A 16257-nucleotide genomic window follows, 5' to 3' on the forward strand; every position below is an offset into this window, starting at 1 on the left:
AGCAGGTGTAGAGAAAGATGTGTGCACGTGAGAAAAATGGTGTTTTTGAATGTATATTCAATATTGATTTGAGTAGTTTCAAATATCGAATAAGAACCATTCAATAGCATGTATTGAATAGTTACTAGAAGCCATGGGTTTTACTAATATTTTTTCATTTAATCATTCCAACTACTGGGAATGGAAGGTATTATTTATTATTGTCTTCATTGGATTGTGAAGAAACTCGACTCAAAGAGGCGACAAGCTTTGCCTCAGATGACTCAGCTAATACATGGTGGAGCCCGGGTACACATCCAGATCTTTCTGACTCTAAATCTGCTATTGTCAATTACTAGACTCTTCTGCCTCCCCCAAGGCAGGCACCCACTATTCTGACTCAGGAGTTTGAGGTGTGGTTTGCACTAAATGTGGAAGACTGAGTGAAACATGCCGTGAAAACAGGAAGACAGGGACGCCTGGGTGGCTCAGTTGGTTAAGTGTCTGACTTCGGCTCGGGTCATGATCTCAGGGTTGGCGAGCACGGAGCCCGCTTCAGATCCTTGGTCTCCCTTTCTCTCACCCCTCCCCCACTTGCTCTCTGTCACTCTCAACATAAATAAATACACTTAAAAAAAAACACAGGGAGACATGTATTCTGGGCAAAAGGAACAGCCCAGGCAGAGATGGAGATGTGGGGAAGTCTTGGGACCCTGTAGTGGCAGCAGGAATGCCCACGGCAACAGTGACTGAGTGTGTGTGTGGATTGGTGGGTGAGGATGTGGTGTATGGGAGGATGAGGAGGAAGGACTAAAGAATAGCAGGAGGACAGGTAGGGACAGTGGTCTGAGTTTGGCTGTGGTCTGAATCAGGCAGGATACCTGTGGAAGTTTCTTGGCAAACCTGTGCACAGTCCTGCCATTCAGTGTGATGAATTTCTGCAAAATTGTATATACATCACACACACACACACACACACAGTAACTGTGAGGTCTGACACACACACACACAGACATACACACACACACAGACATACACACACACAGTAACAGTAAGGGCTGTCCCACAGAGTTGAGCTCAGCTAATTAAAAAGCTGTATTGTAGAGGAGTGGTTCTTAAACTTGACCGTCCATAACAATCCCCTGGGAAGCTTGTTAAAGCACCAGTGGCTGGCACCAGTCCCAGAGATGCTGACTCAGGAAGTCTGGGGCTGGCCCTGAGAATTTTGCATTATTATTATTATTATTATTTTTTAAGTAGGCTTCACGCGCAGCTCAGGGCCCAACTCTGGGCTTGAACTCATGACCTTGAGATCAAGACCTGAGCTGAGATCAAGAAGCAGACACTTAACTGACTGAGCTGCCCAGGCACCTCGAGAATTTGCATTTTTAAGCAGCTTCCAGGTGATGCTCATGGCGCCAGTCTAGGGACCACACTGCCTGGCGCTAGTGTAGAGAGGGCTCTGACCTGGCTATGAGTGAAAGGTGAGAGATTCAGCATTTGAACATTACAATCATTCCCTTTCTGAGACCAATGTCACGTCTGTGCTCCTGTCCCCATCTCTGTCCTCCCCACCCTGTTCCATTCCAGACCCTACTGTGTGGCCATGGGGTCTTTCAAAAATAAGAGTCTGACTACGTTGCTCTCCTGCTAAACATGTTAGTGGGTCTTTTGCCTTTGTGTGGTACGTGAATCCTTCCAGAACCTTTCTTGTCTCTTTAATCCCTCACCTTCCCTGGAAAAGGACACCTTGCAGAGCCCTGAAAAAGCCACATTACTTCTTTTTTTTTTTAAGTTTATTTATTTATTTTTGAGAGAGAGAGAGAGAGAGAGAGAGAGAACAGGGGAGGGAGAGAGAGAATCCTAAGCAGGCTCTGCACTTAGGCTCCCTGACATGGGGGTTGATCTCATGACCGTGAGATCATGACCTGAACGAAATCAAGAGTCAGTTGCTTCTTTTCTGCATCGGGAATGCCAATCTTCCAGGGCCTGCCCCTCTTCATTCAGAAATTCCATTTCTGGGGCGCCTGGGTGGCTCAATCGGTTAAGCGGCCGACTTCGGCTCAGGTCATGATCTCACGGTCTGTGAGTTCGAGCCCCGCGTCGGGCTCTGTGCTGACAGCTCAGAGCCTGGAGCCTGTTTCACATTCTGTGTCTCTCTCTCTCTGACCCTCCCCCGTTCATGCTCTGTCTCAAAAATAAATAAACGTTAAAAAATTTTTTTTAACAAAAATTCCATTTCTTCTGCAAGTTGTTATCCTCAAACTAAACTCCACAGAAAGGTGTTTCAAGACCTTGGACAACGCCCCTTAAGTGCCTCTGTATAGCACTCCGGCCCAGTAGAGAAATGGTCTGGTGACAAGGCCGAGCTCTCCACTGATCTGGCAGCTTCTTGAAGACAAGCACTGGGTCTCAGCGTTTAGTGCCTGAATAAACAACTTAATATATTATAATTGAACTTGTGTTATTCCAGACCTGGCAAGAATTAACCATCACATCGGTTCTTCCTGGAGCAAAGGATTATGTGCTTTCTTCGAGTCGGAGCTACCACAGGAAAAAACTCACTCACAAATAGCATAAGGAAATGACAACATGCCATTAATATCCCAGAAGAAGCTGTATCTGTTTTAGAATTTTTCCATCTGGGCATTACAAACCACAAAAGCAACTGTTTTGCCTCCACAAAGAACATATTTTTTTTTTTTAACAGCACACTTTCCAAAAGGACACTCCTTCTGTTGCATTTTGATCTCTCCTGATTTAATTTAAAGTTTGGAGATGGGGTCTGACCTTATCTATCAGCGGCTGAGCTGTTGTGTCATGGAAATGCAGCTTGAAACTCATTAATAGGGTAGCCTGTGTATTATAACTTAGAAGCTCTGGGTTATCACTGATGCTTGCAATTGCTATGGAAACCGGGTTCATATGCACCTTTCAAAGAGTCTACTTTAAAACAGGAAAAAAAAAAGGAAGAGGAAAAAAAGTCTTCTTGAAAGAATAAGATATTAGTATCCAACACGCATACTCAGGTTCAGTGATGCAAAAATGCTCAGCCTACACGATGATAAAAACAATTCTTTATATTTTTTAGGAGCTAATAATGTATAACCTTGTACTAGAGAACTGTGTTTATCCTGGTGAGGAAGAATGCCTACGGCAGCTTTCCCCCCTGCCCACACATGTGCACACGTGCACACACACACACGCACAGACACACACCTGCAATTTTCAGCTTTCCCCAGACTTTCTGCAACCTACATCCTTAAGTCCTCCGAAAGCTGCTGCATATGCAACTTCAGCCACTCAAGCCCAACCAGTGTGGACATTAGCAGACAGCTCAGCCTCTGCTGCTCCCCACCCGGACGAGTACCGCGTGCTGCGACCATTGCTTATGGGCTGAATTTCCCCATTTGGAAATGGTACCGCTAAGTGGATTAAGTTTCTTATCGAAAAAAATTCCAGTTGTATTCCTCCACCAATCTGGGTTTGGGAGGCTCCACCCTTCATCCCTCTCCTTGCCCACATTTTCCCCCAATAATCCTGTCAATCGAAGTGTGGCCAGAGGATAGGGTGCGGTGTGGAGGAGGGTGTTTGATGACAAACGACAGAAGTGGCTCCTGGGGGGTGTGGCCCTACACACGATTATCATCTCCCACTCCTCTCACCCCTGAATCTCTGTCCTTCCCAGGCACCTCATTTTGCTGCCACTCACCAGTCTCGAGCTAAGGTGCTCCAAAGACTCGATGTGTCACCAGGGTGGCACAGGAGTGGCAGGACTCATATCCCACTTATAAACAGAAATTGCCTTAAGAATCCAAGAAAGGGACACACAACTTTAACACCTTAGAAAAATCCAAGAAGTTTATGGTCTTGAGTGCTGTCGTTTCTTTCCAAATATTTCCCAACAAAACTTGGCTCTCCATCTCCTTCTTTTTTCTTCCCTCTCTCCTTCCTTTCTGCTTTGCTCCAGCCTCACATGACTCTCTTCCTGCTACTCCCCTGAGCTTCTCTGTGCTTCCTCCCCATCAGTCTAGGTGCCGGGGGATTAAAAGTATAGGGATATGCACTTCTCAAACCAGCACTCACCCTGACCCCGGGTTTCAACAACGGGCCCCAATGTTCCAGAAGAGGACAACAGAGCTCCAGAAAGCACCATCCAACAAAAGGAAGCATGGCTTATAGTTCAGATTTTACATAATCTGTTTCACTTCTGAGACGAAGCATCTACATTTCCTCATGCAAATAAGACAACAACAAAACTCTGAGCATCATCTTGAGGTAAAGGATTCTCCAAGTCGACGCCCTGCTCTCAACGCAGAACCATTTGTTATTCCTCCAATGATCTCACCTCTGTTTACCTCCCCACTTGTGAATCCTTCTATGGCTTTCCACTAATCCCTTCTGAGGGCTAGACTCCCTCTGTCCTCACGTCCAGACAGAAGGAACTCAGAAGACAACACCTCTTCTGAAGGCTGGTGCTCACCCTTCGGGCATCTGGAAACCACTTACTGGCTTTCAAGTCATTATGTCTTGTCCCTCTTTTAATACAAGCACCCTCTTTTCTGGAAGACATCATAAATGATCACTTCAGAACCATACAGGTCTTCCCCACTTGACTCAGACCTCCTTGGGGGGCGGAGGCTGTGTTTCATTCATCTTTTTCTCCCTAGCACTGGCTACTGCCCCTGACACATGGCCATGCTTGGTAAAGGTTTGTTCACTTGTGGTACGTGCAATTGATACATACACTACATCCATCCAGTGGCATCTTTGAGTGAATGTCTCTGGTTCTTTGCTGAACACCGACTCAGAGCAAAGAGTGGGAGGGAGTAGCACAAGGAGCTGGGGCTCAGGGCAGTGTGGGGGCGGGGAAGAGGGGGCAGCTCCCAGATTGGAGAACACTCTCCTTCGACCACTCCCACTTTACAGCTGTACATAAAAGCAGCCCCTGCTGCACTGTCAGGGTAGACACGTGTGCTTAGGGAGCAGGCAGGAAGAAGCCTTCAGTCCCCATTAAGGACCTGAATAAAGCCAGTGTTGTATAGTGGGAAGGAGACTATGCCTGAGTAAGCCAGGCCTGGGCTTAAATCTTGATTCCATCATTTAGCAGCTGTGGATTTGGACAAATTACATAATTTCTTTTATTTTGTATTTATTTTTATGTTCATTTTATTTTATTTATTTTATTTAAATAGCCTAAGGTGGAGCCTAATGCGGGATTCAAACTCACAACCCTGAGACCAAGACCTGAGCTGAGATCAACAGTCAGACTGCTTAACCAACTAAGCCACCCAGGTGCCCCCAAATTTCCTTTATTTTAAATTACCTCAAAAAATGGGAAAAACTGGGGCGCCTGGGTGGCGCAGTCGGTTAAGCGTCCGACTTCAGCCAGGTCACGATCTCGTGGTCCATGAGTTCGAGCCCCGCGTCAGGCTCTGGGCTGATGGCTCAGAGCCTGGAGCCTGTTTCCGATTCTGTGTCTCCCTCTCTCTCTGCCCCTCCCCCGTTCATGCTCTGTCTCTCTCTGTCCCAAAAATAAATAAACGTTGAAAAAAAAATTTTTTTTTAAATGGGAAAAACAATACTATTTCAAAGGATTATTGTCATAATTGAAGGAGACAATGTTTTTGAAGCCCTACCGCAGTGAACAACACATCATATATACTCAATAAATGGCAATTATTAGAGTACTGGTAGCAGTATTGATACAATTATTGGGTTCAGCAGAAAAGAGAACTATCCTTTTCCTCATTGCCCCTTCAGTAAGATTTTGTGTCCTTTTTATAACAGTTCAGAGAGTTAATGATTCATTGAGAACCAGTCAGAACTTTTAGAGCTGGTGAACTTAATCCTTGATTCCTTTTTTCTCATTTGTTTCCTCCCCTCCCTTTCCAATCCCTCACTATGGCTACCTCTTTCTCTCCTTTTGTCTGTATAATGACCCCCTATTCTGACCCATTCCCTTCCCAACGAATACTTGATACCAGGGTCTTCATTTATTCTACGGTGTGAATGGCTGATAAGCACCTATGATGGTATTCCCAAGTGATATTTGCACACGAAAAAGAACAGAATCCTTTAACTGAAAATATCAAGATCCTTTGAGTTCAGTATTTGTCAGATTACAGGTTGCAATTTAAAGGAACCAAGTGAGTGGCTCTTGGCTATCATTCTTTTCATATTATTGTGCCTTATTACATGTTACTCAGTGTACTAATGTAGAGGGAAAAAAACGTAAACAATTTCCAAGTCTAGGGGACATGTAATTGCTTTAACCTTCAAGTAGAAGTTACTCTTATTTAACTATCCATTTTGCTCCATTACATGTCCCAGGTTTTAAATTACCAGCCCTGCTGAATCTCAGACTGAAAAATGAGTAAACAAAGGCTGACATCAGAAGAGTTAAGGAGAGGAAATGATATTGATAAAGAGTTGAGCCTGGAACTGAACATTCTCAGATTCCTTTCTCCAAAGGAAAAATCTAACTTAAATAATAAGAGTCGATTTTCTTTTTATTTTTTTTAATTAAAAAAAATGTTTTTAATGTTTATTTATTTTTGGGAGACAGAGAGACAGAGTGAGCAAGGGGCAGAGAGAGAGGGAGACACAGTATCTGAAGCAGGCTCCAGGCTCTGAGCTGTCAGCACAGAGCCCGATGAGGGGCTCGAACCCAGGAAGCCCATGATCATGACCTGGGCTGAAGCCGGATGCCTAATCCAGTGAGCCACCCAGGCGCCCCCATTTTCTTTCTTTCTTTCTTTCTTTCTTTCTTTCTTTCTTTCTTTCTTCTTCCTAATGTTTATTTATTTTTGAGAGAAAGAGACACACACATAGAGAGCAAGCACTGGAGGGGTAAGGGAGAGGGAGACACAGAATCCAAAGCAGGCCCCAGGCTCCAAGCTGTCAGCAAAGAGCCCCATGTGGGGCTCCAACTCACGAACTGTGAGATCATGCATGACTTGAGCAGAAGTAGGACACTTAACTGACTGAGCCACCCAAGCGCCCCATAAGAGTCCATTTTCTATACAGCTCAAGACCATGTCACTTAATTAGGAAATGACAATTTGCAAAAAAAAAAAAAAAAAAAAAAAAAAAATCTTTCTGGCTCACATCTGACTACGGTACCAATGGCACCATGCATCAAAGGAAAAACTGATAAATTGAACCACATCAAAACTAAAAACTTTTGCAGAGCAAAAGTCTCCATAAGAGGACAAAATAAGCTACAGATTATAAGAAAGATTTGCAAATCAAAGAACTCTCAAAACTCAACAGTGAAAACAATCAAACTAGAAAATGGGCAAAAGACATTTCACAGAAGAGGATATACAGACTGCAAATAAGAACATGAAAAGATGTGCAACCGCATTAGGCATTAGTGAAATGTAAATTGAGACATCAGGCTACTTTTATAAAAATGGCTTAAAAATAGTGATAATACCAAATGTTGGTAAGGATGCAGAGAAACCGGAATGCTCCTTTATGCTGGTGGGAATGTAAAATGGCACAGCCGCTCTGGAAAACAGTTTGGTAGCTTCTTGAGAAACTGTGACTACCATACGAGCCAGCAAGTGCACTCCCGGGCATTTATCCCAGAAAAGTGAAAACTTATGTTCACACAAAAACCTGCGCATGAACGTTCACAGCAGTTTCTTTTGTGATCCAAAACCTGGAACCACTCCAGAGGTCCTTCAATGGATGAATGGATAAACAAAGTGTGGTACATCCCCAAAAGGTTATATACTGTATGATTTCATTTATAGAACATTCTTGAAATGACAAAATTATAGAAATGGAGAACAGATGTGGCTATAAAAGGGCAACATGAGGGATCCTTGTGGTGATGGAATGTTCCGTAGCTTGAGCGTATGAATGTCAATATCCGGGTTGCAGCATTGTACTATAGTTTTGCCATGTGTTCCTGGGATATAATGATTTATAAGAAATATATATTTGCTCATTCAAATAACCCAAAGTTTATTTCTCAGATACATTTGGACTTCCTCCACAGTTCCTGAAAACACTTCAGAGCCATAAAGGCTGATTGCCAGGGGAACCAAGTCTGAATAGAGGGTTGGAACTTTCAGTCCCACCCCCTGACTTACAGGGAGGGGAGGGGTCAAAGGTTGAATTAGCCAATGGTCAATGAGTTAGTCAGTCCTGATATTTTGTAGTAAAGCCCCCATAACAACCCAAGAGGATAGGGGTTTTTCGGTCCTTGTTTTTGGAGAGCTTTCATGCTTGGGGAACCAGAATGCTCTCACGTGCCACCGAGCTGGGCTCCAAGCTCCATGAAAACAGAAAGTCCTTTGTTCAGGAACCCCCCCCCCCCCCACCACCATGTATCTCTTCATCTGGCTATTGATCCACATCCTTTAATAAACTGCTAAATGTAACTGTTTCTCTGAGTTCTGTGAGCTGCTCTAGCGAATTAATCAAACCTAAGTTCTTTGTCGTTGGAACCCCCCAATCTGTAGCTGGTCAGTCAGAAGCAAAGGTGATGGCCTAGGGTAGTGACTCATGTCTCAAGTGGCAGTAGGAGTGCACCTTTAACCTGTGGAATCAGATGCTATCTTCAGGTAGTGTGACAATTGCTTATTGTGTGGGAAGCCCCTCCTCCCACACTGCAGCTGGGTCCAGTAACCCTAAAAGAGTTAGCTGGGTAACGGGAACTCAGGATCTCTCTGTATCATATCTCACAATTGACTGTGCACCTACAACTATCTCAGTAAAATTCTAAATTAAAAAAAAAAAAAAAAAAAAAAAAAGGAAATACAGAAAACACCTCTGGGCTTACTCCTGTCCCGGAGCTATAATCATGTTACTGGTTGCAAAGGACTTTGTCATAAAAGTAAAATCTCAGTTTCCTAAAAGCTAATTAGGTCACATGGTCAACTAATAATAGCAAATTATGTAGCAAGCTGTAAACCAAAAGATGTAGACACTTGGCAGCTGAATTTTATTTCCTACTTGTCCGCACATTGGAAGACTGAATAGGCCACAGTGATGAAAATAGAAATAACCCTGTTTCAACACATGATAAAATACTTGAGAGAAGGAAGGGTTGCCAATGTCTAGAGAGTCTATGATACTCCATAAAGGGTTGTGTGTAGGTGCCATGAGGATTGTGGAAAGGGTTGAGGTTAAAGGCAGTTGGGGGACAGTACTGAAGTAACATTGGATTTTTAAAAATCTTGACATCAAATCTGCCCACGTAGTGTACAAGACACAGTCCCGATAGGCATTGGCACAATTTTAATCTAATAACTAATGAAAAGGAATTATTATTATTATTTTTTTTTTGAGAAAAAAAAGTTGCCATTTCCTTGTACACACCAAAAGAAAACTAAGAGAAAGTGTAAGGGTATTAAGTTAAGGAAATGGAACAATAAGTCTTAAAATATATCCTCCTCCCCCCTAAAGAGAAGTGTTTTCCAGCCTGAATATTCATCAGACTATGTCACGTCCCATAGCAATTGCATTTTGATTTTGTAACAAAGCGTTTTCTAGAAAAGGTAGGACGTGGAAAAGAAAAAAAAGAAGAAAGCTAGCATATGTACAAATGAATACAAATTAGTCGTCTTTAACATCTATCAAGCTATAGAGTGTATACAGTAACCACTATTTGTATAAAAGATGGTTTTGGACTGATGCCACAAAGAACCGTGCACAAAAATATCAGGCAGTCATTTTGTAGGTAAGGTATTATTCCCTACAGTTACAATTTAATTACCGAGGTACAATGTAAGTGACGAGTATTTCGGTGTTACAGCAGGAGTTCCAAGGCAGCAGCGGCACGGTAGAAGGTAACTGAGGTTGTATGTGGCAAACGAGCGTGTGTTGTGGAGCAGGTGTTGTCTAGGTGTGGCATGAGTGGGTTTGAGGTTCATCAGTTGTCGATCCTTCATGTGAGTCTTCAGTGGCAGTGCTGGCTTCCTGGTTACTAGGCGGAGTTTCTTCGTCATCGTCGCATAGGAAGTCTTTCGAGATAATTTTTCTAGAGACCTTGATGTTCAGGCCTTTGTTGTAATGCAGCTTCCTTTTCAGTGTGAACTTCTGTTGCTTTACGCGCCTATTGAGAAAGAGCCTACTGCCGTGTGCGCCATCATTTTCAGGCTCCCCCACCTGACGGATGAACTCGGAGGTATCAGTGGCGGCTGGTTTCTTAGCTGAAATGTCTGGTGTCATGGCTTCTTTGCCTTCAGGATCGTTCACGAGGTCTTCATCATCTGCCCGGCCGAGATGGTGACTGCTGGGTTCGTTTATCTTCATGAAGTCATAGTTTCTGTATGCGGGACGGGATGTCGCCAAGATGTTCAGTTGGTCCCACTTTTGGGTCTTTTTTCTTTGTACCTCCGGAATGACCCCTCTGGACTGCTGGGTGGAGACCACCACCGAAGAAACAGTGGAACGTTTGTTCTTCAAAATCCCCTTGATGGGCCGGCGGGAAGCACTGGAGGCTGTCACGCTGGTGGGGGAGCGAAGGGCCTACCCGTGCACCCAGGCTGAAGCCGCAGTGTACTCTGTTCTGGATGAAGGTCCCAATGCCCTATGAGCTTCACCCCAACCCAACATCACAAATGGCATTGCAGACCACGCCACAGAAGTGACCACCACCATCTTGGCCGCCATCATGGCCGCCGTCACAGCCTTACGGCCCACGCTGGGTTTCATTTTATAAAGAGTAATATAGGAAATATTCCCGCATTGCACATGAAACAGGGAAGCACTATTTTGTGAATTTCTATGTAGCCTGTCTGGGTACGGGAGGCTGTGTAAAATGTAGGTCTTACCTTGGGTCCCTGTCAAAAATTGCAGTCACTACCTTGGTTGGAAAGATTGGAACTGTAGGTGCTAGAAGATGATTACATTCTGCTCCTTCTGTTGCCATGCACACTTCCCTCTCCCCTACCTACTTACTTACGCAAACACACGTGCACAGGACACTTGCTCTTGGTTTCCTTCTCCACCTCTTGGGAAATGGCCCCAATATCCAGCCAGTTAGACTAACGGGGAAACGTGGCATCCTCCTGGGTGCTTCACCCTCCAATCCAGCCACCACCCTCTTTCAAGTCACCGCCATCTCTCATTGGGCCTATAGGCACAGCCTTTGAACTGCGCTCCACCTCCCAAAACCCTTCCTGCGGCGGTCCTGCCTCTTATCCACCCTCTACCGAGAGCAGTCCTTCAAAAACGCCTGTCAAATCTTGTCACGTCTCTCTTTCAAACCCTTTAACAGCTGCCCATTTTCTGTAACACAAAGGCCAAAATCCAGTAGAGGCCAAAAAAAAAAAGCAGCTCTCTGAACTCGGACATACATCTGGAACATTCTTCCCCTAAATTCTCCCCCACCCTGCCTCCAGCTTTCAACTCTGGCCTTTCCATTCCTTTCACCTTCCTTTTTGCCCCACGGGCTTTTTCTAGGTTCTTCCCACAGCCTGGAATGACCCTTCAGTTTTCAGCTCAATCATTATTGCTTTCTACAGCCCTGTTTCCTGAGCCCGAGGGCACACTGACCTTCCTCTGCTCTCCTGGTTTCTCATGCCCCTTGGCACTTGTTGTGATTATATTATCTGTAGACACACTAGATGGTCACCTCCAAGAGAGTGAGGAAGATGTCTGTTTTGCTCACCATTATCTCCAGCTTTGTATCTTGCCAACACGATGCTGTACCTGGCACATAGTAGGTATCACAAAAATATTTATTGAGTGTATGATAAATGAGGGGTAATGGGAAACTGAAAGAATGAGATGTGTGAATACAGAAAAGAGGACTCCAAGTCATTAACAATTTGTCTAACCAGTCATGTGGAAAAAAAGGGAAAAAAAAACCCATATGTGGAATTTGGGGGCTGTTATGCGAGTGACTTTGGAATGTTTTGTCCCTTGCAGGCCTCCTGTTTCACATGCGGTGACATTCTTCCAGAAAACGAAAAGGAAATTAAGACCCAGTTTCACATTCCCCCCTCCAGGTAGCGGTCACAAGATTTTTTTCTTTCCTTCTGATAACATTTTGCTTCCTCTTCTCTCCCTCAAGGTCTCTCCGCATTTTCGAAACACAAAAGCAAAAGCATGAAAGAACCATAAAACTTTTACAGGGGCCTTGAGCACCTCCGAGTTCAAGTTGTCCTGTATTCTCCAAAGTCCTGCTAACTTTAGGAACTCTGCGATCACTTTAAAACTGCGTTATTCATCTCAGAAAAAGACATTTCCTGATACCATACTCTTTGGGAAAAAAAAAAAAACAAAAAAGCTGTATTATGTGGTGAGGGCTTTCAGGGATTCAAAAGCTGATATTCAAGGCTATAGGAAAACCCTCTGGTATGTGAGAGGAAGAAAAAACAACCTTCATTATGCAGAAATACTGCAGGCAACCCTTTTAAAAAGCCTAACTGAAAGGCAGCACAGAGCTACACAAATGTGATTTGTCCTCCTGGATGGCAGGCACAGTGGGCCTGTGCATGTTTAACCGTAAACAGGATGTTAAGGGAGACGCTGATTCCATTGCACTGGGATCCTGCTTTTATCTGTACACAGCACCCACCCCCACATACTGTGATCTGAATATACGAGCTGCTCAATATATAATGAGTCAGCGATCCGGTAGTTCTTGGCGTTTTCTGAAATTCATGTTTCAGTAGCACAGTGGCAGCTCTTGCTGGGGCAGGAGCACGGCAATTGTGACCTATTACATGGGCCACAGACACGACTGTTTGAAGAGCGAAACCACCAGGCACGACAGATTGCACCTACCGTTTCCTAATTAGCTGCTTAATGAAAATCTCCTTAAGAGAAATCCAAGTTTTGACTTCTTGTCATCAAACTAAAAATTCTCAATCTCCGAAACACTACCACAAGCTTCAGAGTTACAAAAGATCAGCAGTCTTTCCAACATTCCTCTTTCTTTACGCCATTCGCTTGCTATTGCCCTGGGACAAGAGCGGAGCAGGTATGTCTGAGACTCCAACGTGCACACGCGCGCGAGTGCACACACACACACACACACACACACACTCCAGGGTTAACTAAAACTTTTCCAGTCAATAATACATTATATGAAATTTAATAACAGGCCTAGAAAGTCCTTTCAATAAATATTTAGTGACCCTCCGCTGTATTTCCAATAGCAGAACTTTCATTTCAAATACACAAAAGGTGAAATGGTATTTCAGTGGTTCTCAATAAGTAAATGTGGTTTCTTAGTTTGGTTTGGTTTTTAAAGTTTATTAATTTATTTTGAGAGACAGTGTGTGTGTGCATGTGCGGAGGGGGGAGGGGCTGAGAGAGGGAGAGAGAGAATCCCACGCAGGTTCTGCCCTGTCAGCGCAGGGCCCAACGAAGGGTTCGAACTCCCAAACTGTGCGATCACGACGAGCCCAAAGAGGGGTTCGAACTCCCAAAGTGTGAGATCATGACTAGAGCTGAGATCAAGAGTCAGACACTTACCTGACTGAGCCTTCCGGGCACCGCCTCAATGGGTTAATATTTGATGACTACATCTAAATATCCATGCTGTTCTTTCATCACAGTTTTAAAATACATTAAACTATAATACTGATATTTGAAATGTCATTTGAACCCTCTGATATTTGCACAGGATCAGAGTATTCTACAGAGCACTGCTTGTTAATTGTGGCAGGAGATGACTCCACAGCTTTGTTTCTTCGGCTGAAAATCACCTCTTTTCTATGGAGACTTCTCCAAGTGCCGTAAGTACGGGGGTTGGTTCAAAAGGAGAACCAGGCCGGGAACAAAGAAATTCTCAACTAAAGGTGGGAACACCTAAGAAACCAAGCCTTCCCATCAACAAAGAAGGTATCCCAGATGTTCCACTGGGTGCCATTAGTGAGAGATTAGTAAAATTTTGAGAAGGCAGTGGGTTACTTGGGGACCAATTGTGCTTCCAGAAGTGGAGATTAATACTAGTTCAGCCACGTAGTATCTGAAGTCATGCATCAGTTTATCCAAGAATGGTTCATACTACTTGGAGAATTATGTTAGCTACTGTGTGGTATGAAAATAGAAGTTCTACTTGGTTTTGAATGTATGTTTCTTGCCCAATTTCTCTCTCTCTCTCTCTCTTATATTCCAAACCCAGATTTCTGACACTCTAGTAAATATCCCTATCTTAGATTGTGTTCCCTTACATGCTGACCCTGAGACAAGGATTCAGGTGCCAGTGGTCTATACTTGGGAAGAGATTTGCAGAAAACACTAGTAGGGGAGTGGGGAGGGGCATTAATTCTCTAGCACTCTGGATTCCTCCAACACATGGAGGGCCCATGTGTTGATGCGTCCTCTTGTTGGGTTCCTCCCATCCCTTTTCACAAACCTTCTCCTGCTGTCCTGCTCCCTGGGCTCACAGTCCTAGATGAAAGGCTCTCTACCTCTGCTTTCATAGGCAGAACCCAGACTAAGACAAGGATTGTGCATGTTATCTTCAGTTCCCCCACACCTAACACATAATTCACACCTATCCGTACTCTGGCTCTTGCCCATATTTCCATAAAGTGATGAATGAACTGAGGAAAGTGGACAAAAATCTTTTGAAAGGAGGAGTCTGACAATATGGGCAGATCTAGAGGGGTTCGGGGAGGCAATGACTTTCTATCTTTCCCGTTATAAGTTTTGAAGCTGTAAAGCTTTTATTTTCTCTTTCCAAATGAAATATTACATAGAACTCCAGAAGAGCCACCGATGAAATTGGAGCTAGGAAGCAATGGAGTTGGTCTGTCTGAGTGAAGTGGGGACCCTGGAGTCATTATCGCTTGGCCTCCCCGAGGTGGTTCCTAAGGCATCACGGAACCTGAGGAGGGAGACCAAGTTGAAAACCACCACAAGAGTGAGTTATTGCTCAAAGCATGAGTGTTCCGTTAGCCCAAGTGTTGGTTTTCTCAGTGGTCACTTGTTTTGAGATTTTCTACTGTAGTGATTGACAACCACACTCACTGACAGTAGGTCACAAAGGAAACAGGACATCACTGAAGATTTGTGATGTCACATAGTAAACATCAACTTAGCCCCCCACCCCCAAGGGGATAACCTAGTTTGGGAATGTTAAGTGAAGAGAAAAGTCATCAGTGGGAATGTCTGCCAAGAGTTATACAAAATAAATAAATAAATAAATAAATAAATAAATAAAGTCAAAGATAGCAGAAAACAGGCTTTGTAGGGACTGGCTGAAGAGTTTATAGTAGAGAAGTGTTCTTCCTGCCCCCTAAGGACCCTAAGATGTGTCATAAGAAAATGAAAAGGGGTTCCTCTTCTTACTCTTGACTCTGCATGTTCAGGGAAGGAGCGTATTGATAAAATAGAACATGGTTTCATCAAGTTCTTTTCATATATAAACATTATAAAGTTAGATTCCAGACAGCACTGCTCTGGCTTAGATGGAACTCCTGAAAGTTCTATCAGCCAAGCTCGGGAGGCAGAGATGAGAAAGGGGGTTGATGTAAACTTGGGGAGGTATCTGATTTGAATAGGAGACGCATACTGGAACCCCTGACTCCCACCACTTCTAGAAGGGACATTTAGCAATGGGGCACATGTACCGCCATAGCAGTCCCAGAGGACTCACTGCCTAGCCTGCTTCAGATTCTGTGTCTCCCTCTCTCTGCCCCGTCCCCGCTCATTCTCTGCCTCTCTCTGTCTCTCAAAAATGAATAAACGTTAAAAAAAAATTTTTGCTTAAAAAGGTATGGTGGCTTGTTCAGGGTCACACGGGCAGCCCGTGGCACAGCCAGCACTAAAAATCTGCTTTGGCAGTGCACTTCCCCACTTGCTACACGCTCCTTCCAGAAGCAGGTGGTGGGAGCCAGAGTCCCAGCACATGTCTCCTATTCAAACCAGATACCTCCCCAAGTTTACGTCAAACCCCCTTCTCATCTCTGCCTCTTTGGCCTACACGTTCTCCGGGAGCACTGGCACTTGGAAAGAACAAAAGAAACAGCAAAACCACCATTTCAGAAGGATTAAAATCCTGAACCTTGTGTCCTCTGGGTAGGAAGTTAAAATATGAGGCGGGAGCCCAGCTGGAGGCACAAGTGGAAAAGTTTTTTGGGCAAGCAATCAATAGGCCAGCTGACCCAAGTTTTCTAGTTCTGGATGAACCATAGTCAAATTAGAAAAGCAATAATGTGATCCAGGGCAGCAAAATTCAATTTTGCCAACAACACTGAGATTCCTTGAGGCGGCCCTTTAAAGATGACATTATAGACAGGATTATTTCCCATGTGTACAAATATGGCTGGGTGAGAAAAACACACACATGGAGATATA

The 16257-nt window shown here is 44.1% G+C and overlaps 1 protein-coding gene across 1 annotated transcript; it reads right to left on the reverse strand.

Annotated features, from left to right (window-relative positions):
- Positions 1 to 9837: 9837 nt before the first annotated feature.
- On the reverse strand, positions 9838 to 10870 carry PPP1R2C (PPP1R2C family member C). Its single transcript, XM_043569973.1, has 3 exons — positions 10773 to 10870; positions 10558 to 10642; positions 9838 to 10467 (listed from the first exon to the last, which is right to left on the reverse strand). The coding sequence occupies exons 1-3, from the start codon at positions 10868 to 10870 to the stop codon at positions 9838 to 9840; spliced, it is 813 nt and encodes a 270-aa protein (XP_043425908.1).
- Between the last annotated feature and the right edge of the window lie 5387 nt (positions 10871 to 16257).

This window comes from Prionailurus bengalensis, chromosome X (assembly GCF_016509475.1).
Source record: "Prionailurus bengalensis isolate Pbe53 chromosome X, Fcat_Pben_1.1_paternal_pri, whole genome shotgun sequence".
Lineage (NCBI taxonomy): Eukaryota > Metazoa > Chordata > Mammalia > Carnivora > Felidae > Prionailurus > Prionailurus bengalensis.

Bases quoted from the DNA above. Each gene is read 5' to 3' on its own strand.
- PPP1R2C (XM_043569973.1), bottom strand. From the start codon at position 10,870: ATGGCAACAGAAGGAGCAGAATGTAATCATCTTCTAGCACCTACAGTT. The intron at 10,643-10,772 runs GTAAGACCTACA...AATGAAACCCAG, and splicing joins ATTTTTGACAGGGACCCAAG to CGTGGGCCGTAAGGCTGTGA. The intron at 10,468-10,557 runs GTGATGTTGGGT...GTGCACGGGTAG, and splicing joins CGTGGTCTGCAATGCCATTT to GCCCTTCGCTCCCCCACCAG.